The sequence below is a fragment of the Thunnus albacares genome, chromosome 2 (assembly GCF_914725855.1).
Source record: "Thunnus albacares chromosome 2, fThuAlb1.1, whole genome shotgun sequence".
NCBI lineage: Eukaryota > Metazoa > Chordata > Actinopteri > Scombriformes > Scombridae > Thunnus > Thunnus albacares.
Genome location: NC_058107.1, coordinates 16,748,488 through 16,771,017, shown reverse-complemented (window position 1 = coordinate 16,771,017; position 22,530 = coordinate 16,748,488). Strand labels below are relative to the sequence as shown.

The 22,530-nt window shown below is 39.0% G+C and overlaps 1 protein-coding gene across 2 annotated transcripts in view; it reads right to left on the bottom strand.

Moving 5' to 3' along the window:
• Positions 1 to 12,645: 12,645 nt before the first annotated feature.
• adgrv1 (adhesion G protein-coupled receptor V1) overlaps positions 12,646 to 22,530 on the bottom strand; it is a 113,177-nt gene continuing 103,292 nt past the window's right edge. For both annotated transcript variants that reach the window (XM_044369112.1, XM_044369120.1), the window contains 3 exons: positions 20,324 to 20,509; positions 17,581 to 17,758; positions 12,646 to 13,149 (listed from right to left, as the gene is read on the bottom strand). In XM_044369112.1, the coding sequence (XP_044225047.1) occupies positions 13,031 to 13,149; positions 17,581 to 17,758; positions 20,324 to 20,509 (483 nt within the window). In that variant the 3' untranslated portion in view covers positions 12,646 to 13,030. The remainder of the gene's footprint in view (positions 13,150 to 17,580; positions 17,759 to 20,323; positions 20,510 to 22,530) is intronic.

The following is a 22,530-nucleotide window of genomic DNA, read 5'->3' as shown; positions in this document are numbered from 1 at the left end:
GTTTTAACTGTACTATTTGACAATCAATTACACTATTATCACTTTACAGACTTTAACTGTAATATTTCACCATATAATACTGTACTCTGAACGTTACAGTGAAATCAGTGCAGATGTGGACGTTACACAGGAAATTACTCTGAAATTTTGATTTGAACTTGAACTTCATTGCACAGCCATGTAGGATTGACAATTAGTAGTAATAGAGTAGCAGTAGAGTAATGAAATCAGATTTGTTATCTAACTGATCGACAAGGTTTTCGATCTGACAATGTGTATTATTTTACCTTGTGACTTAACTTAACTAGCATTAGCTGTTTGTCATATGTGTGTTTTTTAAGCCAGAGTAAAGAATTAGCACACAGTAGATCCGGTGGACCCCCCCGGTATATTAACGTTTTTACCAACCAGAGGAATAATTATGATGATTCAGGACAGAGGCAGAGATTCAGCTTAGTTGCTTAGTTATGTTAACGCTAGTGCTTGTTCGAAGCTCCGTCCACCATGTGCTGTGGCGCAACCGCTGCATGATTCTTTCACTGAAAGTGTGCAGGATGATAACACATAGCTGTCCTCCGAAAAGCCTTAAATTCTCTTAAATTGAATGTTCAATATATATTTGTCTGGTCCTTGTTGTCTTACGTTATGTAAATTAAATTGTTTCACCAACAAGAAGCATTCACCTTTCTTAAAGTTAGTTTTTATGTGTGAAAAAATATAGATTAGCAGAGCAGCTAGCGTCATATGAGAAATTTGACACTATTTCTGTAGAAGTGGCCCAACCACCAACAGTAACCTGCAGTTATACTTTGAAATGAAATGTTGCTGGAGCTGTTACAACTGCACAGCCAGAAATAACATTACTGTCCATGCACTTTGGAGTATTAGTCAAATATATTTAGTGGCCTACACAGTTTGTAAAACTTCAAACTAAGACACCATTGCTTATTTTTGTTTGATAATGGGACTGCTATTAGTAGTAAACATCTAAACTCCTCAGCTAGTTAGCCTGGTAGCTCAGCTTCAGGCTTGTTTCCAGTTCACAGATCCAGATGCCAAACACACTGCTGATGTGACCTGTCATCACACAGCTGCTAGTGGTTAATTGCTGAATATATGGACTTGAAAACTTGTCAAAAAACAAATAGCTACCTCTGTTCCAGTCTGCCATGTTGGTGAAGGACGTCACGAATAACCTGTGCAGGGTTTTAATAAATGTACATGACCACCCCACGGGAGTCGCTATGGTCATTTCCTGTGGGAAGCAAACGTATAGTATTTTCATCAGCATCAGTTTTCTGAAAGTCCCAGATGATGGTGGTTTAAAACACTGACTGCACATCTTAAGGTGTTTTCCTGAATATTCACATGATTTGTTAAATTTGTTGAGTAATTAAAAATATCAGAATCAGTCTTTAAAAAGACCCTCATGTGTAACTGGTGTAATAAACCCCCATAATCCCAGAAACAACACAGAGGACATGACCTCGGTGCCCTGCACCCAGTGATGCCCTTTGTGAGGTAATATTTCTGCACTTGTTTCCCCAGAGTTGTTTACTTGTTTTCCCATAAGGCCTTTTAAATGATCTGATCTTCCTGTATCCCTACAGTCACAAAGTCCCTGTCAGACCAGATCTACACCTCTGACCAATGAGTTTGTGTTTTTCAGGAAGGCCTCTGTCAAATCCCAGAGGAAGGAGACATGGCCAGCAACTCTTTTTATGGGTTCAGTCTACTTAGAGATGTCTTTGATTGTTTCTGGTGCTGTTTGTCATTTTGTTATGCCAGGATATGCTTGTTTTCTTTCTCTCTACTGTACTCAGGTTTCTCCCACAAAATAGATCTTGATTTCAAAGAGATTACCTGATTAAATAGAGGTTATATACTGTATAATGTTGGACCAACAGATGTTAGATTAAGTGTAAACTCATTTTAATAGAGTAAGCCAGGATCAGGACATGTAGAGTGATGTGTCTCCCACTGCAGATTTAGATGGAAACTCAGAGGGCATCGACAGAAGGAAACGGGAGTTCGGACAGAATGTCACCCTTCCTAAAAAAGCCCAAAACCTTTGTGCAGTGTGTGTAGAAAGCCCTGCAGAACAAATTCAACACCCTGCACTTGGTTGCAATCATTTTAGTAGGCATTTATGTACGGGTAGACGCTGCGAGACAGCGTGAGTTTATCTTTTTGTTTTAAATTGTCAAACAGTCACTCTGTTTGTTTAAATATTTTCTGTTGTCTCATTATCAGGTTTCAGTCAGCGGGGAGGTTTGGGACTCAATGTACTTCCTGTCGCGCTTCCTGTCATATCAGCAGTACATGTGATAACACTTGTTCCTAAAAATCATGTTCACACGCTAAGCAGCTGAGCTACTGCTTCTCATCTACACACATTAATTCATCTTTAAATTTACTTCATATTATTACTGATGTTTATTATCAATATGTCTTACTTGCAATATGAGAAAAACTTGTGCTGTGTTGTCTATGTTGAGACCGCTGGTGGTGTGGAGGGGGAGGGTGAGGTGGAGGCCGGCCGGATTGAAGGTGCTATTTTTCTGCTATCGATGGGTTGGGTGGTCGTAGTAATGATCTTGAAAGGATTGATCGGAGAGAAGCGGCACTGTAGCCTCAGGATTGAGCAGGACCTGAAGTTCACCGTGGTCCGAGGGGGTAGGTTATTCAGATCAAAGTGTCCGAGATCATCGCCAGTGACATTTATACAAGTGAAATATGATGAGAGCATGCATGCACTGATCGGTAAGGTCAGTTCACCTGAGTTTACCAGTTTTACCCCAGGTGATGTTTAGAGCAGGGTAGGACGGGGCGATATATCCAAAAATGTTATCACAATAAAAATCTTCATATCAGTCTATCGTTACTTATCTCGATAAATGTCAAATCATTCTTTCTTTCCAGTTTAAAGGCTGATTTCTGCTCCTGAGTAACAGTTAAAGAAACTAGATGGTTAATTGTGGTTTTAAACTATTCATTATGGTGAGAACTCAGTGTAGCTCCTGTGATGGCTTCTCTCTCTCCCTCTCAGTTTAATTACTTCGAACATTTGTTGTATTTCTATCAAGGAAAATTATATCAAGATAATTATTGTTGTCATTTTATCACCCAGCCCTAGAGCAGGGTGTCAAAAGTCAATACTTTCTGGTACTGACTGAAATATGTCCACAGCACTAAGGATCATAAAGTTGACATCAAAAGTCCTGTCAGATTCATTATCTTGTTGACTTTTTCTTTGATCAGATAGTTATCAATTTAAATAATCATTTTGCCAGTTTTGACAACTTTTGAATGTTGTGTTCAATAAAAAAAAAGGTTTTTTTTGTAGAGAAACATGTTTACATTTATTTCTCAAAGTGAGATATCAAAAGAAGTAATGTTTTAGTATCAATGCTGAAGTTCTGGTCACACAGTGGTGGAATGAACTCCCCCCAGTACACAGGACAGCAGAGCGTCCATCTTCCAGCAGCTGAATCCACCTTTTAACAATACACCCTAGAGGGACCATGATAGACCATACTGATTTAAAAAAAAAAACATAGCTGTCCAAACATACCTCTAGTTGTTTGCTTGAGAAGGTTGTTAATCAACTCAGTCAATTTTATTTCAAACATGTAAATAAAAACATAAAAACAAAACATAAATCACAATAAAATGTTGCACTTCCAATTCGTGATGATATCTATCTCTTGTTCCTTTTGGGTTTGAATCCACTTATTGTAAGTGAATGTCATGTAATGTAATGAAATTCATGTATCCTATCTGCACCAGTATTGAAAAAAATCCAATCATACCCAGCCTCAGTTGTGTTTAGTGATGCAGATAGTCTCAGTTTTGTGTGACAAGCTTTTAAGATATCTGTCTTTGGAGACCACGCTGGCACCACAAAACGATGGAAGTGAATAAAATTTAATTGTGGTCCTCGAAACATTTTTAAAAATTCCATTTGAAAATCTGAACTGCAGGGAGTCCTTCCAGAGACAGTGCCCTTGTTCCTCTGGCTTATCCACAGAGCCCACTGTTAGCAGATCATTAGGACAGATCAAAATTTCAGTCCAGAAGACTGCATATGAAATGTATGTCATTGTCATGAAATGTTTTCATGATGACAGAATAATCTTGTCATTTCAACACAAACCTAACTACCTTGTGGGGATAATTAAATAGTCCTATAGGTAGGTAGTTAAATCATGTCATAAGGTTGAAAACCATAGCAGAATAGTTGTTAATGATAAAGAGCCAATTTCGCTCTGTTGGTGTCACAACATCACTATTTCATAATCATTAGATAACACATAATAAAAATATTCCCACCCCTCCGCTGCTGCATTTGTTATTTTCTTCGGCTGTTGTGGTGTGACAGACAGATGCTGTAATGATGATGTAACATAATGACCTGATAAGGGTGAACTGTTTTTACCGTGTACGTGTGTGTGTGTTGGTGTTCCAAGTGACCACCTCCCTGCTGACGGCGTCCTGATTCAGGGCAACGATCTCAAGACAGATGAGAGCTCTGTGACTGGAGTGTCAGATCATGTCAAGAAGGGAATGGATAAAGACCCTATTATGCTTTCAGGAGCTTCATTCTGTCCCATTCATATCAAATTACAGCAAAGTTCAGTGTGACCTGAACTGTCGTTATCAGCTCTCATCATCCAGTTTCTGCTGCTGCTTTTCCGCTACCAAATCTGATCCTCTCTTTGGGTTTCACACTTACAGACCGAACACTGAAAAAATGCATCTTTAAACCAGCTGAAATATCAGTAATATTTTTGTTTTAACTGAGTGTCCAAAAACCAGTTTCATGGTGATTATTGAGAGATGAGAGTCACCATTGTAACAGGAATATTGATGATTTAAAAACTTATTTTATATACTTAATTTACTTAATTTTAATTTTTGGAGAATTATCTTTCTCTCATGGCCGTCTCTTGTTCCCTGTCATTTGTCAGTGTAAATTAGTCTGGTTAAGTCTGTTACTGTTCATTGACTTCAAATGGTGTTTTCAAATATTAAACATGAATTTAATTATACACTATACTACATTTAAATTTAATTTAAAAATATTTTCCCTGAACATATCACTCAGTCATAATAGAATGGGAAAGACTGTCCGCGGAAACACAAAGAGGGAATTTGATGCTAAAAAGACTGTAAATGTGTCAGATATCCACTTGATATGACTAACTCAGACTGCTGAAGCCTCATATAAGCTTCAGATAAACTTTTAAATGCATTTTTGCACAAAATGACTGTGTGGACACACTGGATTTTGGCCCCCTTTACTTACATTGAAGGCACATTTGAAGGGGATCTTTAAATAGTCAGTATGAACAGGAGGAATGATTACAGCGAGGAAAACCTCTTTTTAGTGTTCATATGGACACCTGACTGTTTTAAGACACACTTGAAAAATTGCGAACCTATCCTTTCATGAGATCTAAGAGTTTCTTTTCTCTATGAGTTGACATTCCAGCTGACATTTCAACACATAATAAATGGTTTTAATTGTGGAACTTATTGGGGTTAATTGCTCCTTTTTTACATGATTTATGTCATAAATAAAATAGCTTAGTAGTTCATCTTTATTTTAACTGTCATGTGGCTCTTAGAGGAAATAAAGAGTTTATTTCCATAACCAAATGAGATTAAATTCTAATTTAATAAAAGCCTTAACAGATTTTAACAATATATGATATCAAAAGTTAAATATCCATATGCCCCAGAGACACAGGGCTGTAAGCAGGATTTACACCCCAACACAGAGTCTCCATTTAAATTTTATTTTAATATTAAGGTGTTTTCAGTTATGTTTGTGTAAGTTTTATTTAATGGAATAAAGTATTTTGAATTTTGTGGCCTTAACAGTGTTCAAAATTAATTTTTGATTCTAAAAAGACTGGAATCACTCTTTAAATGTTTGAAACATTGTAAGTAGAGAACACAAACTCCCCTCAGCTTTCTAAAACCTCAGATTTTCCAGAGAAAATACCAAACACATGACTTGGTGTCCTCACTGGTAATTATGGCTCAGTTTAGAAAACTCTGCTAAAAATCTACTTACGTAAAAGTACACAAGTATCAGCAGTAAAATGTAGTTGAAGTATTGTAGTAAAAGTAGTGGTTTGGTCCCTCTGACTGATATTATTTATGACAGATTATTAATACTGAAGCATCAGTGTGTAAACAGCATGTTACTGTTGTAGCTGCTGGAGGTGGAGCTAGTTTGAACTACTTTATATACAGTTATCTAGTTTAGTCCAGTGGTTCCCAACCTAGGGGTCGGGCCCCTCCAAAGGATCACCAGATAAATCTGAGAGGTTGTGAGATGATTAGTGGGAGAGAAAAGAAGAAAAAACAAAGTTCTGATACACAAATCTGTTTTCAGTTTTTGGACTTTTTCTCTAATATTTGATTTTTGGTGAAATATTGGATCATTTGAACATTTATTGAAATGAAACCATGTGAGAAGTTTAGAGGGAAAAATCATTATTTGGTGCAGCTGTTATTAACTCATAGACATCTGAAATGTGACCCCGACTACACACTGCTTTTTGTAAGACGTTTCATCTTTAACAATGTGTTGTATTTTAACAGCTTGTTATATTATCCATTGTCTCAAATCTTCATCTGAAAAGTAACTAAAGCTGTAAAATAAATGTGGTGGAGTAGAAAGTACAATAGTTCCCCCTGAAATGTAGTGTGTAGTGGAGTAGCAGTATAAAGTAGCATGGATGTTTCCTGCTCTTATTTAACATTTGGGTGATCCATCTGCACAGACTGAAAATTATGGGGATATTATTGTATGGAATATTATTCAAAAATGTGTACTTGAAAACAGGATTTTGTTTTTTAGTTTTCTAAACTTGTACATTTATGTTTGTAACTGTAAATTCTGTGCTGCAAGCTTGCTGCACACTTGCAGGCTGAACATTTCGGTGACTGAATGCAAACTCAGTTTTGCCAGTTTGTGCATCAGTCACGGGCCTGCAAGCAAGTATTCATGACCTGCGAGGCAAAAACACTCACACAGGAGTGTATGTGCATGCACACAGACTTTTGACATGCTTACTGCATGTTGCACATGTTACAGTCATGTTCTGTACACTGAGCTTTGTAAAAGGAGGGTGGGACCTTCAACTTTTGACCATTCAGCTTTGTTGGAGGCTAAACCCCTTAAAGCTTCATAAGGGGAGTGTGTGACCACTAAGATGACTCAAAAACGAACTCATAGCAGCAGCCCTGATAAACATTTGGATTGTCATACTCCATGAAGTCACAGTATACTGCAGCTGTCTGGAAAGACAGTACAAGCAACCTTTTGAAATTAGAGGGTGCCACTTGATTTAGCATTCATTGAAAACATCTTTAATAGAGGTTGACAGTGAGGCTCAGCTTCGGTTTCAATTAGTGTTTACTGATAGTGAAAGCAAGACAGGTTGAAGAAAAACTGCTAAAATATTATTGGGGATATTAGCTAATTCTTCCTTTTACAGTTATTTATATGCTTCTCTGATGCTTATTCATATCTTTAACCTTCCAGACTTGCAAAGGGTGCATCTTACACTGCCCAGCGTTAGGTCTTAAAGGATAGGTTCACATTTTTCAAGTCCGTCATAAAACAATTAAGACATGTCCTGATGTATCTTGAAAAAGTTGTTGGTTGTTGTAAGTGTTCCCTCTGTTCACACTAGAAGAGAAGAGATTCTAAAACAATTCCCATGTAAGTGATGGGGGACAAAATCTACTTGTCATTCTGTGCAAAAGTTTCAAAATTCAGCCAAAGCTAATATAAGACTTCAGCATCTTGAGTTAACAGAGCATCCTCCCATGGACGGGAAGATGAGATGATAACTTTAACATATGCAAACACACAAATTCCTTCATTTATCAGGTCTACTTTGAACCGTCTATGGGTCATTCTGTTCTCTCTCCTCACATTTTGCAACTTTGTGCAACATCAGAGCGCCTGCAAATTAAGTTTCTGCTGACTTGGTGTCCTACCTGACTTTTTTTGCTCTGTGGTGTGTTTCAGGGAAAACCGACATGAGCATGGGGAATGTACTGGGAGTTGTAGCTCCATGTGCGTAATACACAGATTCACAAATGCTTACCAAAGGTGCAAATCATCTGTACTTGAACTCAACCGAATTCTTTGGTCTTGGACGAAGACGGTAGTGCTTACTCAGTGGTCTCTGTAGGATACAGAGAACTGTTTCAGTTGTGTGTCAAACATGCACTTGTACAAAAGTTATGTTGTCTGTTAGGTAAGTTAGTTAGGAAGGTATGCATACATGAGAGTGTGTTGTGAACCGTACATCTGTATTGGATGTATTAGCAGTTCTCAATTTGATCTTATCTTGAATGGCTAATGGCAATCTCTATTGTGACTTAAACCTGTAAAATCGTCTTCTGTACTGTTCAAATTACCTTTAAGCAAGTTAATGATTATCACGTAACAGGGAGCTGATTGGTTGATTAAATTACACGTATACTACTAAGCCACTAGTATTGACGTATGTGAGACTTGAAGTGCACAAGACGTACATGAACTGCAATAACATGTACCTTGTCTCCACAACAAGGCTGAATGTTATGCAACACAGACTATTTTGAAGATGTGAACAGGAAGTATGTAATTAATTAGCCTCTTTTGTTGTTATTCTGCTTCTTGTTTTACCCATTCATCAGCATCAGTGGTTCCTGACTCACTGTCTGGCTGTATTGATTTAACAGATGAAGACTGTTGCCGCCAGGCTTTATATGTGGAACTGGGTCACTCTTTTGTAGTCTGAGATGAGGTGTTGCATCCATTAAAAGGTTACACTTATTTATATTCTCACCCAAACTGCACACTCATTCAGAGCCTCAAGAATTAAAGACGGGTTTTCTTACATTCATTATATTGTGAAGAAAAGAGAAAGCGAAAACAGTCGAACGATGGCATTATCATGTTTCGGAAATTCACACCCCTCCATTGAATTTAAAGAAATGATATAATCCATAGAGATTTTGTTGTCATAATAGACTTCAGATGAAGAAAACACAATGACATTGTTTTCCTTTGAGGGTCTACCTTAATTTCCTATGGCTTTTCTGGAAAAACAAATGCATTCATTTTTCCACAGGAACCCACCCCCCACCCTCGCTCCCAAGCGAGGTGTTAAAAGAGAGCAATCACTGATGGGATGTGACTGATAAGAAGCAGTCCTCTTTTCATCACCGTGTGTTTGCTGTTTCCCCTCCTTTATATTGTCAGACAACCTTGCTTTGAGGATGTGGTGATTCACTGAGAGCTATAAATGCAGAGTCATCATCTGTGTGTGTGAGAGAGAGAGTATCTATACAGGCGGACTGTGAGCCAGCATGAATCAGCTGTTGCCTGGATGTCTAAAGTGTTATCTCTGTTGTTCCCTCTGGGCACAGACAGATAGAGAGGGCACGCAGGCAAGAAGACCAAGGACTTCAACATAAACATGTTTGCCTCCAGTCTGGTGGCTCTGGGACCGCGGCTGGTGGGTTGGGACATTGAGCTGTTTGCTGTGGCTGTTTAATTGCTTTCCCCCTATGGCTGAGAGAGACAATTTAGATAATTTGAACACTTTTATTGATGCTCTCAGCATCTCATCTGAGACTCTGTGAAGTGCTGGCAGAAAAGTTTTATTACTTTTATATCAGCAACCAAATCAGCACCTCACAAATCTCAAAATGCCTCTTTGAGAAACCCTACATTCAGCCGACTGAGTACTTTTAATCAGGAAGAACCAATTCCACAGTCGCACAATATTTAAATCCCCTTTAGTCCTCGGGCCTGAGGGGTCATTCTTAACAGACGCCACTTACTTGGTTTATCTGGACCTTTTAATCATATCTCATGGGCTTCGACAGCTGATGTTCAGTTATCATGGAGATTCTTTATGTGGCTGGGTTGTCAGAACATCTAGTAAGAGTTTTCAAGTCATCGGGAGTCAGCACTTACTACAACCAATCAACACCTAAAAGAGGACATATCATACATATTTCAAGGTCTATATTTTCATTCTGGCATTTGCATGATTTACAGTTCCTTATTTATCTTAAACTGCAGCCCCTCAATTAAGCCTCTGTGTGAAACAGGCCATTTAAGGTCCTGTCTCTTTAAGGCCCCCCTCCCTATGAGCCAACTCTGTTCTGATTGGTTAGCGTAAACTATGTAAACAACCAATATTAATCAGATCTAACTTTTTTCCTCCCATTCTTTACTCAAAATATAAACTTCTCAAATACAGACATATATGTTCGAGCCTAAATTTGATCTGGAATATGCAAGTGGGCTTTTGATTTCAAAAAAATCGAAAAAACATTATATGTCCCCTTTAAGATCTCTGCTGGTATACCAAAAAGACAAGACCCCCCCGAGAGCAGGAGACTAGATCATATGGTGTATGACATCATTACCATCTATCCATAAATATAAAAACACAATAAGATGATATTAAACATCTATTTTTTTCATTGTCAGCTATAGTTGTCTTTTTGACACCTGCTGATGCACTTTACTGAAGACTAGACAGATCCATATCTTAGTGTTCATAAACTGATCTAAGCTTGGTCCCTAATGAAACACTTGACCTACAGGATAAAACTAAATTATGGCAAGACTGTACACCACAGTTAATTACATAACTACAGTATACTATAAAATACGTCATGTGCACTGGTCTAACTTGCAGTCAGCAGTTTTTTATGCAGCAGTTAATTGAGATCAGCAGGTTTGACTAAAGGGCAGGAAGTCTTGCTGTTTTTCAGCAGATCCATTGTCCTTGTATCCCTAAAGCTTAATAGGTTACTGATGACAGCTGTTGTTCATGTTAATGTCTCATTAACAATGATGACATAATGTAGCCTACAGACATTGCAGTTTACCCTAATGGATACGTAATGGAAATATATGTGGAGTTTGTAATGCTATCGTGATGGCTGACTGCAATGCATGAAAATTAATTGCTTGTGTCTTAAATGCTTTTCTTAGGAGGTGAACAATGAAACAGGCCCCTTGGAAATGCTACATGACAATCAAAAGTTCTTACTGCACTATTATGAGCTCATTTGCTGCTGGAAAAAAACAAACCCGGAAGCTGCTGCCATCAAACATTGGAGTGTTATTTTGTTAAATGAAGTAATGACCTCTTTGCTCTCCTTTGCTCATTACAGCAATGTTTTTCTTCAAATCCCCGAGGACAGGCTCCTACTGACAGTTAAAGGATGGGTCTGAAAGCGATGTAATCATATTGCAGGAAACAGAGAGGACATGCAGACTGAACATTGTTGTGTTTTGGGAATTGATATGATTTCTTTCAGGGTAGAGGTGTCTTCTCCACCCTCCATTGACGACAAATCCAAAAGTTCACCCGCTGCTTCTCCCTCAGGGGGTGGACAAAGGCCTGAGAGGTGGACAGAAAAATAAAAACAGGGGAAAAGAAAAGTCCTGCACTTCCAGCCACGCTTGAGAGTGGGGAGAGGAGGATCAATAAGTTTTATAGATTTCTGTGTGAGAAAATAGTGGCTCTGAGTCACTTCCTAAATAAAAATAAACTACTTCATGGGTAAAGGGGAAAAAAAATCATCTTTTTTTCTCTCCTTTTATTCTTCCCTCCACTTTCTCACCTCTATTTGCTGTGGGAGGGAGAATGAAGTCATTAGCCAGTGGGAGGGAGGTACTGTATATCTAAAGGCAACATTTTATATCTAGCTGGTTCCTCACTGTTGAAATATCTTCAAGTAGCACACTCATCTCCTGCTGCTGCTGCTCTCTCATTATCTGTTGGCAAAATGACCTCAAGCATCCAGCCTACGTCTGGAAGGGTAGCTGTAATGAGCAAAGTACGGTGTTTCTCGCAACAAATAGACAGCTGGATGTTTCTGCTTCTGTTCAGTCTGTTTCTGTTTCCTTTTTACATTTGCAAATTTCACATTCTTGCTCTTTCTTGAACAGTAAAAGTAACAGCCTCCCGTGCAAACCAGTAACCAAGTTCAGAAGTCGAGTTGATGGAGGACAGAGGTTAAAGGTCGGTGCAAGTGTCAAGTAGACGGTGGATTCCAGGAGGATCAAAGCTGCTGTCAAAGTTGAAAGGGGAATATTCGCTTATACATTCACAACTTCTTCACAGCAGCAGATCAAAGACCAGACTTTGCTTTAAAAAATGTATGACATTAAGTGAAACTGAATTAAATATGACTGAAAAGCTAACATAATGCAATTTTTAAAGTATTTAGAGCTTACTCCACATTCCTCTGCTTTGCATTGATTACATTTTTTTTTAAAATTTTCTGACTCATTCATTGCTCTCTGCCAGGGTGCGTATCTTCTGCAGACAACAGCACAGCAGTCAGACCTCTCCTCGTCTCTCAGCTCTCAGATGATGCAGAACCAGTTTGTGAAATTCCTTTGAGGCAGCGATCATTCACACAAACCATCTTTCGTGAGGGCGTGACCCTTGACCTCTGTAGAGACTCACTTACATAACTGTCAGAGAACCCCCCCCCCACTGCCCCCACCCAGTCATAAGCTGCGTCTTTACAGTTTGACATTTTTGATTTTTGGCAATTTTGAATGATCAGTAAAAATGGAATCAGCACAGCTAGATGTAAAATATAGAGTAAATGATTTATTAACAATGTTACACAATTTCCATCCCTAGCAGCAGTAGTTGTGCTGTGGGCACATCCGGCTATCTCATTTGCTAGGTCTCTACAGAAAAAAAAGATCCAAATATACATTCAGAAAACAATTCCATCAAGGACTTTAAAAAAATTAATTTAGTAAAACATTTATGTATAGGTTCATACATATATATAAAAAACAGATGTACAGTAAAAATCACAAGGTTTCATATCAAACATCTATATGAAAATGTTCTATTCAAAAAACTGTTTTAGTGCAAAAGCATTTTATAATATAAAAATACTGTGTTGTAATTTCTCTGTCTGATATGAAGAGTAGAGGACGTGGGATCTGTGTGAGAGGAAAAGGTTAGAGGTGTGTGTCGGCGATGGGGATTCGTCTCAGCTCAACGATTTGGGAGTTGGTTACGCTCCCTCCGTCGTGGCTTCCAGGGATGGACTCGTTATCGCTGACATTAAGGCCGGTCCCTAAAACAGACAGAAATGACACCTTACACTTCAGTCACAAAACATGATTCATGTCTTTGTATTATGTGTTTGTGCAGAATATGTACAAACACATGTGTTTTTAAATATCTATTAGCTGTATACATTACAACAAATCTGCACAGCTAGTCATTTGCAATGCTGATTATCTGTCACATTTGCCCTGCTAGCGCAAACATGTCATTATGTAATTAATAATCTTTGTACTGTACTGTATCTGATCAGGCATGGTAATTGGTTGGACAAGGAGCAGACCTACAGACTGTGATGCAAGAGTGGAATTCGGCAATGAAACAAAGTACCTCAGAAGTCGAAGGATAAATCGTACAGAAGGCCTGTTGGTAAAACTGTGGCACTGTATGTATAGTAATGTATAGTAAACACATGCTCAGTAATGCTATACAGTAAGTACGCAAAATCACATTTCCATATGTTGAAATATTACTACTGCTACAGACTTTATATAACAGTCACCAAGGCATATGTGCTATCTACTGTTTATGCTCAGCAAGACAGTAGTTAACTCCACCGAGGAGGTTACTAGATATATACTGCATTGTTTATTTGCAGGATAACTTGAGAGCTTCCAGGGTTCAATATATTTTGGTGGAAGGTTAGGCAATGGGCCAAGACACAAGAGATATTTCTTTGTGTAGATTCAGAAACTGTTGCAAAGATTTCTTCATATTGTGGGATAGGGTATTTCACTATTTTTACATGAACTTCTGCACTTATTTAATACAATACACAAAAAATCACAAGATGTATTTTGAAGAAAATCCTGATCTAGATAAAGATTAAAAATAACTAAACAGCTTTTAGTATTAAAATTCATATGATTATTGAGTCTAGTGTTAAATTTCTTATTACATGCTATTTCTAAATGTCTGACTTTGAATGTGGTCTCTGTCTTGATAAAGGATGGTGACCTGTGTAAATCAGGGACACTGATGGAACTATGCACAGTACCAGTCAAAAGTTTGGACACACTTTCTCATTCAAGTGAATGGGAAGGTGTGTCCAAACCTAAAGTCCAGGACTTAATCATTCTATCCCTGACAAAGTCTGATGTTTTATTATATAAATATATTAAAATGTTGTCAATACATGCTGTCTTTGTCCAACGAGGCTGCTTGATGGATGACACTGACTCCAAACTGGACGTTATCAGGATCATATAACATCACAATTAGCAAACTTTTATTTATATATTAAGCATCCTGACTTGCGTTCTGACTCCTGACCCATAATGCTTCATGCTTTCAGGTATGTCAAGGTTCCTTTTGCCATGTATGATAAGAAAAAGCTGCCCTTTCACTGTCAAACTGACATGTTAATGATCAGCCCTCAGTAGTACTACGTAGAGTACATGTGCTGACGCTACGTGTACCTCAGCGTGTGCGTGTTAATGGTTCACTACCAAATGAAGTGTGAAGACCCTCATTACAGCGCTACTTACTGACCCCGTCAGGCGGTGCCCTATTATGTAATACTGATTAACGAATTATCTTTATTGCTGACTGACTGGTTGAGATTAAACCAGGTTATAAATTCAGTGTAACGTGTATGGACGAAGAGAAGGTCAGAGGTGAGCAGGGAAAGTGTGAAGACTGTGCTGGTGGTTTATAGAAGACCTTGAGACTGGTTAAGTAACAAGTGTAAAAAACACATTAAATCGCGTTAATTAGCTGATTTTTACTGTTTTACTAAAATCAGACAAAAAAGTTTCTATTTTTTAACACAGCAAAAATCAAGTTTTCCCTTTTACTTTTTACCTGAGGCCATGCCAGAGACCTGTGAGGAGCCAACTGCTTTGAATTAATTAAATCTTGCAAACTTGCCTCTTTGCTACACTGAATAATATGAATGATTACTTCATACTGCTGAGTTTGCAGCTAAGGGCACCAATAAATTCCCCCGGCTTGTGTGCTGCAGCCCCAAGACTATTTAAGGTTGAGCACCATACCGACTCAGGACAGCGGGAAGGGTTCAAGATAAGAGCAGAGCAGAGACAACTGTCCTGCTGCTACAACTGTCTGTTTATTTGAGATGCAGCCTGACACATGTACGTGTACAAACAACACAACTCTGGCTCTGGTTCACTTTGTCACCACACAATCAATAAGAGGGTGAGAGGCTATCTCTGTTCATGTTTTTCGCTTAGTGTAATGCTATCCTCTCAGCCTAATCCACATTTATTAACACCCCTAAGTCTCTCGAAGTCACAGCTGCTAGCAGGACTATAAATTTGGCTATCTCCTTGGTGACAAGTTTTGTTTTTCTTGGATGCACGCTAACAGGTCTCCAGTGCTGCATCCTAGAGGCCTATGCTCTTCACTATTAAGTACCTGAACAAACAGAGTGAAGTTTGATGATTGTTTCGAGATAAAAACCTGATGTCAAAGTCAAATCAAACCCCAGGCGTGCAGCTTTTACTGGGCTGAAAGCCATCAGGAGCTTGGAGTTGCTCAATAATTGTTAATGATTAATTTTGTCTCCTTGAAAGTATTTTGACCAAAGCCTTCAATAATTCTAAGAATAATCCTGAGAAATTCAGTGTGACCTGACTCAGCCCCATTAACTTCAAGTTCTTATCAGGCTCAGTTATGTCACTCTGTCTATCTTCACTACATATCTCTTATCTCTCCCGAGGCAGCCACCATTTGGCGGATCAGACTCTTGCTCTTTCTATGACGTGAGATAAAAGCTGACGGGGATATATTTGAAGATCAAATGGTTAGCTGTCCATCAGTAGGAGCACTCACTACTGCTGCAGAGTAACAGGGACAGACAGTTATCTCTGATAACCATAAAATAGTTGATCCCATGAATTTACAACTTGTTAATTCATTTCCAAACTGTACGTGATCTAAAAACAATCAATATACTTTTTTTAATTACAAGAAAGTCGATACTTTCACTTGTGTTTTTCCACAAGATTTGTCATAAGACAATTTCAAGTTCAACTTCCTGTAGCTGTAAGGCACCACAGATGGATTCATTTCCTGAGCTGAAGCCATAACAAGAACAATCATGTAGATTTTCATGATTCATAACAGAAAAGACTCTTCGTTGCCACATTACAATGCTACTGCTGAATGCCTCAGCTGGTTCGGTGCCTAAATTTTGCAATGTGACTCTAAAACTGATTATTACTGATTTCATGTCTGCAAATTAGATCTACACCAGCACAACTGAAGCTCACGACTTGCTCACAATCCTCAAAGTTTAGAAAAATAGTTCTTACCTGTTGAGGGGAGATTATTTCATTAATTTGCTGACTAAATGAGATATAGATATAGAAATTATATTTATGAATAATTTATTTGGTGTTTCTTGTGCTTATTTTAAAGTTGTGGATCATTGCTTATTTATATTGTAACACTTTAGGTAGGACAGCTGCCTCTGTAAGAGTGTAAGACCATGACATCATCAGATTGGTTGTTTTTCAGCAGTGGTGACAGTTACTCGAGTGGAGTCCTTCTCTTTCTGGTAATGTCTCACATTAACAGCAGAGGAGTGTCCTGGTGTACTGAGGCTCCTTTTGGCTCTTGTCCAGCTGGGCCTGATTCTTATACAGACACTGTGAAGCAATTACTCAGTGATTTGAAAGAGTGAAGAGAGGACTGTGTGTGCTGGACTGGTGATATATCAGTGAGCAGTTTGGGCCCTCAGCTCATTAAACATTGATGGCAATTGAGGAAGAATGGTTTCCATGGCAGCAGAGAGATTTAAGGTCAGCAGAGGAATGACTGCACAGGGCTGAGGCTCATGGATGCAATGGATATGTATGTACACTATGGAATAATCAGATACACACACCACACACACACACATGTACACACTCATTTTGGCATTCAATCACCACAGTATAAACTCATAATATCTTTTTTGTGTTTGTGCTTTAAGCCACATGTGCCACGCCTGGTTAAAAAGAGGCAGAAATTAAGGTCATATTTTGGAAGCAGGTTGTGTTTTTCTTGTAATGTTTAAAAAAGAATAGCCACCACATTGTGTTGGATTGTGGTGACCTTCTGCACAGTACACAGTGCCTGTATTTTTATATTTCATGGAAAAGTACTAGACAGACTTACTCATAGGATGTTTTTATGCTTTCGGTTAGGATTGGGAAACAGGTAGTTTACGTGTGTTCTGCTCTATCTGCTTGGAATACGTTACAGATTAACACAAAATGTAACAAATTAATCTTCGTAAGTGCTTTTTCATATAAAAAATGATGGGACCAAAGGTAAAATCATTAGTATATCACTGTGTTTGATTAACAATTACCAGAATGTGAACTAGAAACTCTTGGAATTCTATTGTTTTTCTGCCATTAGTTTCTTACTGCTGTGTAATCTGCAGGAAACATGTTTTTTGTGTGCTGCTTATGTGTGTTGGTAGGATCCTCACCAGTTTTTAAGGCAAATATGAGGTCGTCAAACTCCTGCGACTCCTCGTCTGCAGTGACCAGGTTGGTGTTGATGAAGCCTCCCTCGGTGGTGTATGTCCCCATCACAGGACTGGGCTTAAACACACTGCTGGGCTGACTGCTGGGCCGCAGCGACGCTCGCTCCCAGTCTGCTGACACCTGACACACACACACACGTATACATACACATACAGTTAATGAAGTGCCATACCGATGTATTACAGTCATTGTTGGCCAAGAACCTGGATTGAACCTTGATTTTATGATTTAACCTTAATTCCTTCTAAACCACATTGAATAAAAACAAAACAATATGTTAATAATCCTGGTATTTAATTTTACTGTACTGCATTTGTGACATATGATGTTTTTGCTTGATAGTTGCAAAATAATACAAATATTAACTTTATTTATATAATACTTAATTTTAATTTAGTACCTTAATTTATCACAGAAAACATTTTAGAGGTTTTCAACAGTCCCTTCTTTAGGTACAAGTAACAGTCTTCACGAATTGTAGACTATGATAAGTTCAACGCCCCAAAACCTTAACTTGACATTAATGCAGGGCAAAATTGGGTCAACTTTTCATCTCGTCAATACACTCACACATACACACACATGCATGCTTGATACAGAGAATGGCTGTGTCTGTCAGCCGTGTAATCATGTCTGTGATGAGTTAGGGTCAGGCAGAGTGCATGTTGTCCAAGCACCCCAAAGGGTTAAGGCCAGCCCAAAGGGTCACTTCGGGTTCATGGGGTGAGAGTGAGGTCAGTGGGTTTTGGGTTTCGGGTTTCATATTTAATTAGCCTAAAATCATACAAACGATGCTGCCAGCACAGTCAGAAAGATGACACAGAGTCTAAAACTGTCAATTTGGGGAAAGATAAAACGCTCTATTTATGCATCCGTGAGGCGAAAGAAAGGAGTGATGGGATAAAAAAAAAGAGATGATGGCAGAGATGGAATTAAAAAGAGGAAACTGAGATTCTGTTTTTTTCTCTCTACACAAGCATATCACTGTATGTGTGTGTTTCCCCTTTTATTTATCTGCATAAAAAAACGCAATCCATTATCTCTTGTTTTCTTCAGTGTTCATTTATTATGAATGCCTCATCTGTTCATGTACATGCATAAATTTGTGTGTGCCTGTGTGTTCTACCAGCTTATGATGCTTGCTGGGTTGTAACAGGTACAGAGCCTCCCAGTGAGGTGAATTAAGCACCACCAGGCACCTCAGATCCACTTTGAGGAGAGCAGTGACTGGATGATTCCAACCTTTCAATAAGCAATTCAACCCTAAAATTACATGTTTCTATCCTTATTCTAATCTCACTCCAATTTCTTTTAAACCAATCCTCTCCACAAATCATCACTCATCCAACACCCACGTCGCTCTTCTTAGCTCTTAGTCTCTTGTCTGTGCTCTGCCTCTTATTTTTCTTACTGGGCTGCAGCCAAATATCAGAAAGGCAGGAGTGTGCTCTCATGAATAAAACAAGATTACTGGATTGCTACGTGGGGAGAGAGATCGAGAAAGAAAGAGGGAGGGGAGAGTTCCCAGGAGTAATGAAGCTAAACCGGCCTCCTTTTTTTCTCCTTCTTTTCTCTCCCTCTCACCAGCTCACTCCTTATAGGGTATTCTCGAGGGAAAAAGTTGCTGAGGAGACTGAGTGACTATAGTAGTAGTGTGTGTGTGTGTGTCTGTGTATGTGTGTGTACATTATGTTTTCAGTGTTTGCTTGCATGCGATGTGCCGGTCTGACAGGGGCTTGAGGAGACAGGCCACAAGAGGAGTTGATGTGGCTGTTATGAAGGAGTTATGAAGACTGACCGTTTACACATGCACAATTTCACACTGATGTTACATAACGGGAATCAGTCTGAAGCGGCCAGAGCAAACGAGTGTGAGTGAGTATGAATGTTCCCTCTAGAGTCACGCTCAGCTGATGTGAGAAATGTGTGAAGGAGGAGCAGGAATGGGCAAATAGAGCCATGGGAATGAGGGCATGGGAAAAATAGGAGGAGGAGGAGGAAAGTCAGCTTTACATCAGTCAATCAGTATTTACAGGAAAATTACTTTTTTTTTTTTTTTATATCCTACGTCTTATTTTCATAGTTCTGGTCATCATTCCTAACAGTTATAATAAAATTTTACTAATGAAGTTAATAGCTTAGATCTGGAGACACAGGAACATCCCTACCCTTTTGTTAGAAGGAACATGAGCACTCAGACAACTGCTGTAAGGGTTGTAAATTTGTCCATATTATCTCAACCACTATTAGAGGTGAAATCAAATGTGAGTGCATCCGATTTGTCCTCGTTGCACAGAAAAACTGCATGCTTACTCAACTGCAGCAGGTACATTATGTTAAAGTGGAACCAGGAAGTGAATTTTGGACTGGTTGTTGCATTTGCAGATCTCAGCAAAGAAGTTGATGGACAAAATGTTTTCATAACCAATACATATGACCCAGATAATAAAAGACATCATTTTCCTTTCAGTTATGAGAAGAAATTATAATTAAGAGTTGACAATGAAGTACACTGTAGCTAAAATAAAAATGATATGTATTAGAACAGACGAGTATGGAGAATATGGGCAACAAATACTGTTAATCTATATAATTTACTATGTACTAAATGTCTACCTTTGATTATAAATGTGTCTATCTATCTGACAGCCCTCTAAGATCTGTGTGTGTATGTTTGTGTCATACCTCCTCCATGGCGCTGATGAGGTTCTGAGTTGATTTACTGATGTCACCCCCAACAGTGGTGGGTCCCCCTCCCTGGTAAGTAGAGTCTGGACTGTCATGGCCGCTCATCTCCACTGTGTAACTGGCTTTAGTCGGCCAACACAGCTGGTTGTGCATGACAAAGTACACTGCGAACACATACAAGCCCTGTAAAGAGAGAAAGAGAGAGAGAGAAAGGGGGGATTCAGCATTAGCATATAAGTTCTACATTGTCCACAGTCCTTTTGCAGAGCTTAAGCTTGTGTCAGACACAGAATCTGTAAGATTACTGGCTTCATAAAATCTCTTTGACGCGGGCAGGTTTTATGGTTGCTTGTAATGCTGGTGATTGAAGGAGTTAAATGTATTCTGTTATACTCATTGTGCCCTATTGGGTGAGACAGTGAGGTAAATGTTTAGTGTATAGATTTTCAACTTGCAAAAGACAACTGAAAATTATATTATAGGTTTCATTATTATTAAGAATATAATAAAAAATGAGGTGAAAATCCTTGCACATCATTATCAGCAGCAGCAGCAGCGTCTGTTCAAGCATGATGAATGGACAATTACTTCATCTTTGGGCCATGACATCATCGGCACCCTGGTACTTCTCCTCTCTCCACTTCCTTGTCATTACCAAATCCTCTTGGTCAACGGCACCGGGCTGCGAATTACCCCAAAACACCGGAGTGTCAAATACCACAGGGCCCTCCTGTATTTCACAACACCCATCACCGGGTGATGACGGCAGCCGCAGACAGAGATGGAACGCACAAGAGGGCCGGGCACCAGTTTGTGAATGTGTGTGCATACAGGTGCACATCCTGTACACATACACGACCCATTCTGCACACATAGAAACACTTTAGCATGTTTAGAAATGACGGTGGTTTGGTCTAATTTCATGTGACGACATGGTTTAAAGAGCACCAGACATGCAGACATTCAGAATCATCTGTTATGCCAATTGTTAAATTGATAAATCCAGATTTCCTCAGTAGCTTTGTTTATGGTCACTACACTTAAAGCAAAAAGACAAATTTCCCTCTGTCTGGTAAGCAAAGTAACAAATTAGTTTTCAACAAGTCCCAGTGGGTACGAATGTCCCAAATGTCATAAATATTTCACGACATCTCACTATGCAACATGCAGTTTTGTTGCATATTGGAACTATAAAGCTGCATGTTAGCAAACCACAGGCACGCTCCTACAGTATATATAGTGAAGCGATCATCATTACCCATGCACCCGGGGGATATTGACAAAGAAATGGGGTTATAAACAGTGCTGATGGCTGCAATCAACATTATGAGAAAGTCAACAGGGGACGTAACTGGAAACTGTGTGTTTATGGTTGTGCTTTAAAACAGGAAAATCCAGCTCGTAAGAAGGGAAAAAAAGCCCTGAAAGTAGATAACACACATGGAACACCTAACAGGTCATTAGCTGTGCTTTTTAGCCTGAGTTACACAGTGTCTGTGAGTGCCGTACGTTTACGTACGTACCTTTGAGGACAGGTAAGTGTGACTGAGCTTCTATTTAAGAAATTTATACCATGTCACTTAAGAAATGGGACACTTCAGAGTTAGGAGCTCAGTTTAGTGTTGTTTTAGGTGATTTGTATAGTTGGGACTTTTTGTTTGCATGTTCTTCTGATGAAGTTAAAGAAATAATCACTTAAAACACCGAACAAAAGCAAACAGGTGTGTCTATCACATCTGGGTGTGCGTGTTGCCGTCCATGATTGCAGCTCCATCATAACAGCGCTGTGGGTGATTAGCACAGATCATTAGCAGCCTGAGGAACAGGCTTTACTACCATAGGCTTGTTATGTAAGTGTTCCCTGATCAGTGGAGAGGTCACGTCTTTAGAGATGGAAAGCGCAGACCTAAGGAGAGCAGGAAGGACAGGGAAGGTGGAAGGTAGTTGGGGGGGGGGGGCAGAGCTGAGGTCAAGAGAGAGAAATGAGGAATAAAGGAGAGAGCACAAGAGGCATGTAAGGGGGAAGAGGAACAAAAAAAGTTGTTTACAAAAAAAGTAGGGGTCATTCAAAAGACAAATCTCTGCCTCCGAAGATGTAAAGCTCTCAGAGACATATTGTTGTCTTCTCCTGGACTGACTCATGTCAGCGTGACAGTGTTGCTGACAGTGTAATTCTTGTTTTCAGCTGAATAATTGATGCAATA